We start from the raw sequence: 12,641 nt of genomic DNA, 5'->3' as shown, positions 1-12,641 counted from the left end.
AGTACAGCAAAGAGCTGCTGTTTTTATGATTAAGTTCATGTTTAAGTTGTTATTCAGCAATGTCAACACTTTGTTCAACACTTTTTTTACAAGCCATAAAATGTCCATTCTGCCTACTTCCACTCACGCTACAACCAGCACTGCAGCTGCAATGAATGAGTGTAGCAAAATGTTCCAATGAGCTTGTTATTATTAGCGGCTTGTGACTTTTTAAATATCGAAGAATATTTAACTTTCTCTGGTCATAGGAGTAATGCAGTACGGCTTGAGTTTTGGCATCAGCTGGAAGACTGTCCCCCTTTCTCAGCGGAGGGAGAGCGGAGGGACGGTGAGTTGGGTGAGAGGCAGCCTCACAGCTGCTCCCCCCTTCTCTCAGACTGACCATCAGATGCAGGCCATCAGTCCAATAAACACATTTTAAGCAAATGATTATGCTCACTCAGCAGTGCCTCACAAGTAACACAACACATGATCTATTACCAGTGTAATCATATATTTTATTTCAAATTGGTCTGAGAAGAACAACATAGGCTGGGCAATTCAAGCGTAGCTAATATGCAGTGATAATGTATTGGGCCTATAGCTTAGTGCACAAACCTCATTGCTACAGAATTGTTAATTGGTTAATTGGTTAATGTTTCATAGGCTTATATTTTATAAGTCATGTTTAAGACAGATCTGAGTGGTAGATCTCTGCTTGCTTTTTGACTCAGAAAGTGATCTTGACTCAGAAAAGGTTGGTGGCTACTGCTTTATAGTGTACCATTTCTCACCAGGACGAATCCTCTATGGTCCTCACTAAGCTATGCAGGAAGGAAGACAGCTCAGCTTGCAAACAAACAACGGACGGAGTGCATTTTAATACCAGAAGCACAGTGTGCCAGATATGTAAAACAAACACAGGGCTTTTTTCAGATGCCTTCAGTTTCCAGTCAGACAAGCTTTCCAAACAAATGGAAGCATTTTTATTTGCCTCCTAACTTTCTGTCTCCAGCTCTGTAGCCCAGGAATCTACAAGCGGGAATGCTCATTTAAACACAGAACAATAAACAAGTCAGTGGTTTGAGATCCAGGCAGAAGGCCTCTGTCTCATGTTTATTCTGCTACATCTGCTAAAGCTCTGCTAATTGCTTGCAGATAACAGAGGGGAGAGCTGGATTAAGATACCTCAATTCAGCTCTTTCCATTTGAGACACTCCGCTTTGATTGGCTGACTTAAAGGAGTTGAGTCGTTGTGTGTTAGGCGACTGTTGCTTTCACTTAACAACAACTCCCAGTGAAGTGATGGTCACCACATGGGACAACCAGTATCACTGGGAGAACTAAGGAGATTCGTTTAAACATCAGTCTTACCAGATTGAGCCTGTGGCCTCTAGATAACAAGACATCTTGAATAAATGGCAGTGGCACAGAAGAACATAGCTGAAATGTGTATAATTGTGATGTATTGCATCAACCCTTATCTCTCTCTTTCCCTCTCTCCCCCTTCCCTCCCTCACGCAATCTTCTCTCTCTATTTTTTTGCTCTTCCTCCCCTTTCTCCCCCACCCCTCTCCCTCTCTCTCTTCCCAACCCTTCCCCCTCCATATCCAGGTGATACAGCTGGCCGACAGCAGGCCCAGAAGCCCCAGCCCCCAGCCTCAGAGAACAGCAGTGCGGCCCACAGTATTGGCAGCACACAAAGCACGCCCTGTTCCAGCAGCAGCACAGCGTAACCTTGGGGCCAGCGGAGAAGGAGAGCCCCCCACCCCTCTGCAGGGCCACAGGAAGGGCCACACGGGTCACAGGGAACTGGGTTTGCTAACATTTGTTTCCCCGCTCGATGAAAGGAATTATTTTGGGATGCTTTGTGAAAACAAAGAAGAAGAATTTATTAAAAAAGAAGACAAACAAAAGGATTTTGTAAGAAAGCCTGATGTTGCTGGTTAAATTCGATGTGTACCATTTTATTTCAACCCAATCGTTAAGGTTTTGTGACAGAGCTACTGTACTGGAAGGCCTGGTCTGAAGGGGAAATAGTACTAATACCACAGAAAGGCAACAAGGCCTCACATCTCTAGAGCGATAGAACTCTAGCTACGGACAAGAAACAACTGTTAGTGAAATACCAGACTTTTTTTCTTATCCAAATGCTGCTTTTTCTGCAACCACAACAGAGAATTTTGTTTTGACCTTAAACGTCTAGTTGAAGCTGTAAACAAGCTAGTGTACACCAATAGCACTGGAGACCGTAAAGCTGCCTGTCTGCACACACCATCTGTGGGTGTTAGCAAGACTAGTGAGAGGAACAACATGGCTGTCAACCAGAGTGTTAACCCCTATCAATATGCTATATAAATAATAGATGCTACCTCCTATCCACATGTTATAGGAGATAGTCAAATCAACGAGTTGAGTCAGAGAGCAATAGTGTGAGAAGGAGCCTCTCGGCAGTCTCTTTTCCCCTCAAAGCCAGATAAAGCATCCTGCCATGTGCTATTAATCACTTGGAATCTGAAAGGACTTAATAACCAAGCAAGATATATACATAGATAGATAGATACCAAGAAATGTGAAAGACAAAAGTAATGTGAAAGATATCTTGATGAACCCTGTTTGCAAGCCAGCTAGTCATGACAATCGGTCAGGACTTTGGCAACGCATCCGTCTAAACATACTGTTGTGACAACATCGATGACAAAGTATCAGCGGTGTGCATTTGGTCATATTGAGTGATGATTGCTTTGCAGTCCTTCGTCTCAAGTTTGATTGGTGTTACACAGCTTGGCTTTCGGCAGTATGGGTTTCTCATATACTATATAAAAACAGCCATTGTAAAGCTATATATATATTTTTGCAACTATTGTAAATAATCTAAAATGTTATAAGGAGAAAGTCAATATATAATGTGCAATATTGTGTGCATTCGAAGCCTTATGTTGTTAAATAAGACATGGTAAAGTGGCTATGTTTGGCCAGTATTCCCATATATACTATAATGTTTTATGTTTTTATCCACTGTGAGGTAACTAAAATGCTACATGCTGCAGTATTGGATCATAAATATATATACAGTATTGTAATTGGGCATTACATTTGGAGCACAGTAATTGGGCATTACATTTAAACCACAAAAACAACGTGCCATTCGATCTGGGTCCGACACCACTAGGCCTTCAGCTGTTTTCATTCTGATTGTACATAATAATGTTGTACACAATTTCATACCAACATTTACATTTTTCACAGCAAATAATTGAGAACCTGATATAGTTGAGTTTGTGGAATGAAAATATAAGCCAAAATAGTCATTGTCTGGTTTTGTTCAGTAAATCATACTCAGATTCTCAGCTTTCAAGTATATTTTCTGTATGTGGTAAATACATTGTCAATCTTACTCACCAGGGCATGAAATAGTTCAACGTTGCAATATACTGGCGCCATCTTGTAATCTTAATGGTGTATTTGTTCCGACAAACATTCCACATCCTGATTATTTACGCCCTGGTGTCATGTTCAACATGTATTGTTTCTCTCTGTGTTTATAGACAGATTTATTTTATTTGACCTTTATTTAACTAGGCAAGTCAGTTAAGAACAAATTCTTATTTTCAATGACGGCCTACGAACAGTGGGTTAACTGCCTTGTTCAGGTGCAGAACGACAGATTTTTACCTTGTCAGCTCGGGGGTTCGATTTTGCAACTTTTCGGTCACTAGTCCAACGCTCTAACCACTAGGTTACCTGCCGCCCCAGTATGGGCACTTAGATGTACATGATTGTGTACATAATTGTACTACTATGGCTGACCCCTGTAAAACAACACATTTCACTGCACATATTCGGTGTATGTGACAATACAACATGTTTGTTTTTTTTATGTCATGTGCCATGCTAATGCAAAGCCAAAAGAGTCCCACCGTCATAGAATCCATGAATGTTCTCTGGTGTTCCTTTACTTTTAGTCCTTTACTTTTAGTCTTTTTTTAGGAGAAAAGGGATGGTTTGTACTAATTTTACTTTGTGGTTGGGCGTGTAAAAGAGAACCCAATACGTTAAGTAAACATAATTTGCCTTAGATCCTACTTTTATGTGTTAAGTGTTTTATCGCAAAGCTTTGAGCCTGTGTTGTATGTAAACATGTGTAGCTGTGTGTCTCCACAGAAGAAAACAGAGTATAAATATATTTGTGGATCAAATTATATATATTTGAAAGTATTTACCTAGAGACAATCTATTGTTGACTCTTTCAGTACTGTGAATTTTTTTGTGTTTTTTCTATTTTTCATAAATGTACATACAGTGCATTTGAAAAGTATTCAGACCCCTTCCCTTTTTTCACAATATGTTACTTTTACAACCTTATTCTAAAATGTATTAAATCTACACACAATCCCCCATTATGACAAAGCGGAAATATGTTTTTTGAAAATGTATAAAAAAATATGTATTCAGGCCCTTTGCTATGAGACTCGAAAATGAAGCTCAGGGGCACCCTGTTTCCATTGATCATCCTTGAAATGTTTCTACAACTTGATTGGAGTCCACCTGTGGTAAATTCAATTGATTGGACATGATCTGGAAAGACACACACCTGTCTATATAAGGTCCCACAGTTGACCGTGCATGACAGAGCAAAAAACAAGTCATGAGGTCGAAGAAATTGTGCGTAGAGCTCCGAGACAGGATTGTGTTGAGGCACAGATCTGGGGAAGGGTACCAACACATTTCTGCAGCATTGAAGGTCCATCATTCTTAAATGGAATACGTTTAGAACCACCAGGACTCGGGGGAGAAGGGCCTTGGTCAGGGAGGTGACCAAGAACCCGATGCTCACTCTGACAGAGCTCTAGAGTTCCTCTGTGAAGATGGGGGATCCTTCCAGAAGGGCAACCATCTCTGCAACACTCCACCAATCAGGCCTTTATGGTAGAGTGGCCAGACGGAAGCCAGTCCTCAGAGAAAAGCACATGACAGCCTGCTTGGAATTTGCCAAAAGGCCAAAAGAAACAAGATTCTTTGGACTGATGAAACCAAGATTGAACTCTTTGGCCTGAATGTCAAGCATCATGTCTGGAGGAAACCTGGCACCATCCCTACGGTGATGCATGGTGGTGGCAGCATCATGCTGTGGGGATGTTTTTCAGAGGCAGGGACTATGAAACTAGTCAGGATCGAGGGAAAGATGAACAGAGCAAAGTACAGAGTGATCCTTGTTTAAAGTCTGCTCCAGAGCGCTCAGGACCTCAGACAGGCGAACATTCCCCTTCCAACAGGACAACGACCCTAAGCACACAGCCAAGACAACGCAGGACTGGCTCCGGGACAAGTCTCTGAATGTCCTTGAGTGGCCCGGACTTGAACCCAATCAAACATCTTTGCATAGACCTGAAAATAGCTTTGCAGCGATGCTCCCCATCCAACCTGACAGCTTTAGAGGATCTGCAGAGAAGAATGGGAGAAACTCCCAAATACAGGTGTGACAAATCTTGTAACGTCATATCCAAGACTCAATGCTGTAATCGCTGCCAAAGGGGCTTCAACTAAATACTGAGTAAACAGTCTGAATACTTATGTAAATGTGATATTTCTAAAAACCTGTTTTTGCATTGTCATTATGGGGTATTTTGTGTAGATTGATCAGGAATCTTTTTTTTTTAATCCATTTTAGAATAAGGCTGTAGCGTAACAAAATGTAGAAAATGTCAAGGCGTCTGAATACTCTCCGAAGGCACTGTATATTACTTTATATATTTCTTTTTCTAAAAGATATATATAAATATTAGCAATTTTCTTCATGTGATGTTTTGATTTTTTAGAACATTACCAAACCCATTAGTTCTCACTCCGTGTTGAATTTGGTTCCATTGACTACCTTTAAAAGGATACCGTTTTTAATTAATTTGTTCTTTGTAAACATAGAGACGATTAGATATTGTATAGCATTACAAAAGTAATATATTTGAAACCCACATTTTACATATGAACACGAATGTGACATTATTGATAATATATAAGTAAGCAAGACTAAAGTGCTATATAAACACAATGGAAAAGTAGTATAACATTTTATTTCCATAAATCAAAAGATCAGATTTTCTGTATAGTCTGTTCCTATCACATATTCATCTGTCGTAGTACAGGTTTAGCTGTGTTCATACTCTCTGAACTCTGGTCTTGTTCTGTGATTGTGCCAGAAGAGTTTTTCCTTTTTTTTTTTTTAGCTATAGTGTATATGAGTTCTCTCTGAAATGTTGCTTTTTCTAGTGGAATGGCAGTCTTCAACATTCATCATTTTGCATTGATAACATTCCTGTAGTTCACTGGCTTTTCTTACCGACTGCTCGACGTTTACCCATGAACCTGTCTCTTCCTTTTATCTCCTCCCTGTCTAACGGGGTACAGGAGGTTGAGGACCTTCATATTCCCATTATTGTCCAAATACCTATGAAGAGGAATAACCTCTCTGTAGGAAGTTCCATCTGAAATTACACTTTATGAATTTGGATTCGATTAGACATTCTATTTGTAAGTTAATATTGCAAATCACTGTTAGTAAATCTTACAGTGATAGAGTATTGTGGAAAGTAGCACAGGGGAGGTTTGCTGGTTACAGCCAACCTGTAAGAGGGGCCCCACTTTCATACAGTACATAATAACAAATTGTATTGCTTTAGTTGTTTGAACCTTTTTATCAACGTTTATCTACCTCATTTTGTGAGTTTGTGTGTGTGTGCTGAATGTGTATGAATATGTATGTACTTGTGTGAGAGAAAAAGAGAGAGAGTTGTGTTCTACTATTTAATATGTTGTAATGGTTGAAAGGGCTCTATGTTTTTCTGTACAGTGCCTTCAGAAAGTTTTCATACCCCTTGACTTATTCCACATTTTGTTGTTACAGCCTGAATTCAAAATGGATTAAATAGATTTTTATTCTACACACAACACCCCCATAATGACAAAGTGAAAATGTGTTTTTAGAAATGTTATCAAATTTATTGAAAATGAAATACAGAAATATTACCTTTGGCAGCAATTACAGCTGTGAGCCTTTATGGGTAAGTCTATAAGAGCTTTCCACGCCTGGATGGTGCAAAATTTGCCCATTATTCTTTTCAACATTCTTCAAGCTCTGTCAAATTGGTTGTTGATCATTGCTAGACAATTTTCAGGTCTTGCCATACTTTTTCAAGTAGATTTAAGTCAAAACTGTAAGTCGGCCAATCAGGAACATTCACTGTCTTCTTGGTAAGCAACTCCAGTGTAGATTTGGCCTTGTGTTTTAGGTTATTGTCCTGCTGAAGGGTGAATTCACCTCCCAGTGTCTGGTGAAAAACAGACTGAACCAGGTTTTCTTCAAGGATTTTGCCTCTTAGCTATCCTGAAAAACTCCCCAGTCCATAACGATTACAAGCATACCCGTAACATGATGCAGCCACCAATATGGTTGAACATATGGAGAGTGGGACTCAGTAATGTGTTCTATCGGATATTGCCCCAACATAACACTTTGTATTCAGGACCAAGTATTACTTTAGTGCCTTGTTGCAAACATGATGCATATTTTGGAATATTTTTATTGTGTTCAGGCTTCCTTATTTTCACTCTGTCTATTATGTTAGTATTGTGGAGTAACTACAATGTTGTTGATCCATCATTCTTCTTCTCCTATCACAGCCATTATACTCTTAACTGTTTTACATCCACCATTGGCCTCAATGGTGAAATCCCTGAGCGGTTTATATATCAGAGTGTAACTAATATCCCCACCATGTTCAACGGGATATTCAATATCTCTTTTTTTTCTCCCAATGGGTGCCCTTCTTTGTGAGCCATTGGCAAACTTCCCTGGTCTTTGTGGTTGAATCTGTTTGAAATTCACTTACAGATAGTTGTATGTGTGGGGTACAGACATGGGGTAGTCATTCAAATATAATTTGAAACATTATTGCACACAGCGTGAGTCCATGCAACTTATTATGTGTAATCACATTTAAACTCCTTAACTTATTTAGGCTTGCGATAACAAAAGGGTTGACTACTAATTGACTCGAGACATTTCAGCTTTTCATTTTTAATGAATTTGTAAAAGATTCTAAAAACATAATTCACTTTGACATTATGGGGTATTGTGTGTAGGCCAATGACAAAAAAATATCTATTTAAGCAATTTCAAATTCAGGCTGTAACACGACGAAATGTGGGAAAAGTAAATGGTGTGCATACTTTCTGAAGGACCTGTATATATATGTTCAAGTCTAAAATCTTTAAAACTTTTCCACAATTTGATAGTCAATGTACTGTAGATGCCCTCTCCCTACCATTGGTCAGTTGGCTGTAGGGCGGCAGGTAGCCTAGCAGTTAGAGCATTGGGATAATAACCGAAAGGTTGCTGGTTTGAAAACATGAGTATGTCGATGTGCCCTTGAGCAAGGCACTTATCGCTAACGTTTGCTCCACTCCAGTGGTGCCATACTACTATGGTTGACCCTTTAAAACTGCACCTTTCTGGTGTATGTGACAATAAAACATTTTTTTTTTGTAGTTTCATAACACAACCAAAGAAGTCCCTTCTCAAATGCTAGTCGAAATACCCTTCTTCTCAAAGCTATTTCTTAATACGATTTCTGTTTTTGTTTTGCAAAGCTTTTTGTAAATAAAACATGCTGTAAATATGCATGATATTTTGTATCCACATTTGTATACATAATAAATTCATATAATCCATAACTTGTTCGGTCTGTTTCTTGTCTTCCTCTGATTAAACAATTATTCTTATGTTTCTATCAAGCGTCAAATTTGTAAAATAACAACAGGCTGAAAGTACATTTCGGACTATTGAATGTTGGTGAGGACGGAGACATATATGCTTCATTCTGAACTTTACTTAGACATTATCTCACCCAGAACAGTGTAGATATCCCTATTCCTGTGTGCCTTGTCTTATATTAATGAGTTGTAGTAATGATGTGTTAGGTTTGGCAGCATGTTGATGATGTCATCAGGCCCCTCTTGGGTGAGGTCATTACATGATGCAGACCATGTGGCCTTCTAGCACAGGGGACGAGGGGAGACCGCCTAAACGTGTACACACGTGTACGACCACACTCAGGCAAATGCACACACGCAGATGGCGCCGACAGAGATGGCCGCTTCGCTTCGCGTTCCTAGGAAACTATGCAGTTTTTTGTTTTTTTTACGTGTTATTTCTTACATTAGTACCCCAGGTCATCTTAGGTTTCATTACATACAGTCGAGAAGAACTACTGAATATAAGATCAGCGTCAACTCACCATCAGTACCACCAAGAATATGTTTTTCGCGACGCGGATCCTGTGTTCTGCCTTACAAAAAGGACAACGGAATGGATCGCATGCAGCGACCCAAAAAAACGACTCCGAAAAAGAGGGAAACGAGGCGGTCTTCTGGTCAGACTCCGGAGACGGGCACACCGTGCACCACTCCCTAGCATTCTTCTTGCCAATGTCCAGTCTCTTGACAACAAGGTTGATGAAATCCGAGCAAGGGTAGCATTCCAGAGGGACATCAGAGACTGTAACGTTCTGTGCTTCACGGAAACATTGCTCACTGGAGAGACGCTATCCGAAGCGGTGCAGCCAACGGGTTTCTCCACGCATCGCGCCGACAGAAACAAACACTTTTCTGGTAAGAAGAGGGGCGGGACATGGTGTGATGAAAGAAACATACAGGAACTCAAATCCTTCTGTTCAACCTGATTTAGAATTCCTCACAATCAAATGTAGACCGCATTATCTACCAAGAGAATTATCTTCGATTATAATCACAGCCGTATATATCCCCCCCCAAGCAGACACATCGATGGCTCTGAACGAACTTTATTTAACTCTTTGCAAACTGGAAACCATTTATCCGGAGGCTGCATTCATTGTAGCTGGGGATTTTAACAAGGCTAATCTGAAAACAAGACTCCCTAAATTTTATCAGCATATCGATTGCGCAACCAGGGGTGGAAAAACCTTGGATCATTGTTACTCTAACTTCCGCGACGCATATAAGGCCCTGCCCCGCCCCCCTTTCGGAAAAGCTGACCACCACTCCATTTTGTTGATCCCTGCCTACAGACAGAAACTAAAACAAGAGGCTCCCACGCTGAGGTCTGTCCAACGCTGGTCCGACCAAGCTGACTCCACACTCCAAGACTGCTTCCATCACGTGGACTGGGATATGTTTCGTATTGCGTCAGATAACAACATTGACGAATACGCTGATTCGGTGTGCGAGTTCATTAGAACGTGCGTTGAAGATGTCGTTCCCATAGCAACGATTAAAACATTCCCTAACCGGAAACCGTGGATTGATGGCAGCATTCGCGTGAAACTGAAAGTGCGAACCACTGCTTTTAATCAGGGCAAGGTGTCTGGTAACATGACCGAATACAAACAGTGCAGCTATTCCCTCCGCAAGGCTATCAAACAAGCTAAGCGTCAGTACAGAGACAAAGTAGAATCTCAATTCAACGGCTCAGACACAAGAGGCATGTGGCAGGGTCTACAGTCAATCACGGACTACAGGAAGAAATCCAGCCCAGTCACGGACCAGGATGTCTTGTTCCCCCAGGCAGACTAAATAACTTTTTTGCCCGCTTTGAGGACAATACAGTGCCACTGACACGGCCTGCAACGAAAACATGCGGTCTCTCCTTCACTGCAGCCGAGGTGAGTAAGACATTTAAACGTGTTAACCCTCGCAAGGCTGCAGGCCCAGACGGCATCCCCAGCCGCGCCCTCTAGGCATGCGCAGACCAGCTGGCCGGTGTGTTTACGGACATATTCAATCAATCCCTATACCAGTCTGCTGTTCCCACATGCTTCAAGAGGGCCACCATTGTTCCTGTTCCCAAGAAAGCTAAGGTAACTGAGCTAAACGACTACCACCCCGTAGCACTCACTTCCGTCATCATGAAGTGCTTTGAGAGACTAGTCAAGGACCATATCACCTCCACCCTACCTGACACCCTAGACCCACTCCAATTTGCTTACCGCCCAAATAGGTCCACAGACGATGCAATCTCAACCACACTGCACACTGCCCTAACCCATCTGGACAAGAGGAATACCTATGTGAGAATGCTGTTCATCGACTACAGCTCGGCATTCAACACCATAGTACCCTCCAAGCTCGTCATTAAGCTCGAGACCCTGGGTCTCGACCCCGCCCTGTGCAACTGGGTACTGGACTTCCTGACGGGCCGCCCCCAGGTGTTGAGGGTAGGCAACAACATCTCCTCCCCGCTGATCCTCAACACTGGGGCCCCACAAGGGTGCGTTCTGAGCCCTCTCCTGTACTCCCTGTTCACCCACGACTGCGTGGCCACGCACGCCTCCAACTCAATCATCAAGTTTGCGGACGACACAACAGTGGTAGGCTTGATTACCAAGAACGACGAGACGGCCTACAGGGAGGAGGTGAGGGCCCTCGGAGTGTGGTGTCAGGAAAATAACCTCACACTCAACGTCAACAAAACTAAGGAGATGATTGTGGACTTCAGGAAACAGCAGAGGGAACACCCCCCTATCCACATCGATGGAACAGTAGTGGAGAGGGTAGCAAGTTTTAAGTTCCTCGGCATACACATCACAGACAAACTGAATTGGTCCACTCACACAGACAGCATCGTGAAGAAGGCGCAGCAGCGCCTCTTCAACCTCAGGAGGCTGAAGAAATTTGGCTTGTCACCAAAAGCACTCACAAACTTCTACAGATGCACAATCGAGAGCATCCTGGCGGGCTGTATCACCGCCTGGTACGGCAACTGCTCCGCCCTCAACCGTAAGGAGGGTAGTGAGGAGAGGGTAGTGAGGTCTGCACAACGCATCACCGGGGGCAAACTACCTGCCCTCCAGGACACCTACACCACCCGATGTTACAGGAAGGTCATAAAGATCATCAAGGACATCAACCACCCGAGCCACTGCCTGTTCACCCCACTATCATCCAGAAGGCGAGGTCAGTACAGGTGCATCAAAGCTGGGACCGAGAGACTGAAAAACAGCTTCTATCTCAAGGCCATCAGACTGTTAAACAGCCACCACTAACATTGAGTGGCTGCTGCCAACACACTGACACTGACTCAACTCCAGCCACTTTAATAATGGGAATTGATGGGAAATTATGTAAATATATCACTAGCCACTTTAAACAATGCTACCTTATATAATGTTACTTACCCTACATTATTCATCTCATATGCATACGTATATACTGTACTCTATATCATCGACTGCATCCTTATGTAATACATGTATCACTAGCCACTTTAACTATGCCACTTTGTTTACATACTCATCTCATATGTATATACTGTACTCGATACCATCTACTGTATCTTGCCTATGATGCTCTGTACCATCACTCATTCATATATCCTTATGTACATATTCTTTATCCCCTTACACTGTGTATAAGACAGTAGTTTAGGAATTGTTAGTTAGATTACTTGTTGGTTATTACTGCATTGTCGGAACTAGAAGCACAAGCATTTCGCTACACTCGCATTAACATCTGCTAACCATGTGTATGTGACAAATAAAATTTGATTTGATTTGACGCAAACACACACTCTCTCGATCTCTCTCCCCACAAGCTAATCAGGCCCATCTTCTCCTTTGATTAGGGGTCCT

General features: G+C 41.8%; 1 protein-coding gene across 1 annotated transcript in view; it reads left to right on the top strand.

Moving 5' to 3' along the window:
• Positions 1-8,709, top strand: part of LOC115145179 (transforming growth factor beta receptor type 3-like) — a 138,999-nt gene extending 130,290 nt beyond the window's left edge. Inside the window, exon 17 of the mRNA XM_029686509.2 lies at positions 1,594-8,709. Within this exon, the coding sequence (XP_029542369.1) occupies positions 1,594-1,715 (122 nt within the window). The 3' untranslated portion in view covers positions 1,716-8,709. The remainder of the gene's footprint in view (positions 1-1,593) is intronic.
• The last annotated feature ends 3,932 nt before the right edge of the window (positions 8,710-12,641 follow it).

The sequence above is a fragment of the Oncorhynchus nerka genome, linkage group LG17, assembly GCF_034236695.1.
Source record: "Oncorhynchus nerka isolate Pitt River linkage group LG17, Oner_Uvic_2.0, whole genome shotgun sequence".
Lineage (NCBI taxonomy): Eukaryota > Metazoa > Chordata > Actinopteri > Salmoniformes > Salmonidae > Oncorhynchus > Oncorhynchus nerka.
Note: the sequence above shows the minus strand (reverse complement) of the source record. Positions and strands in the feature narration are given on the sequence as shown.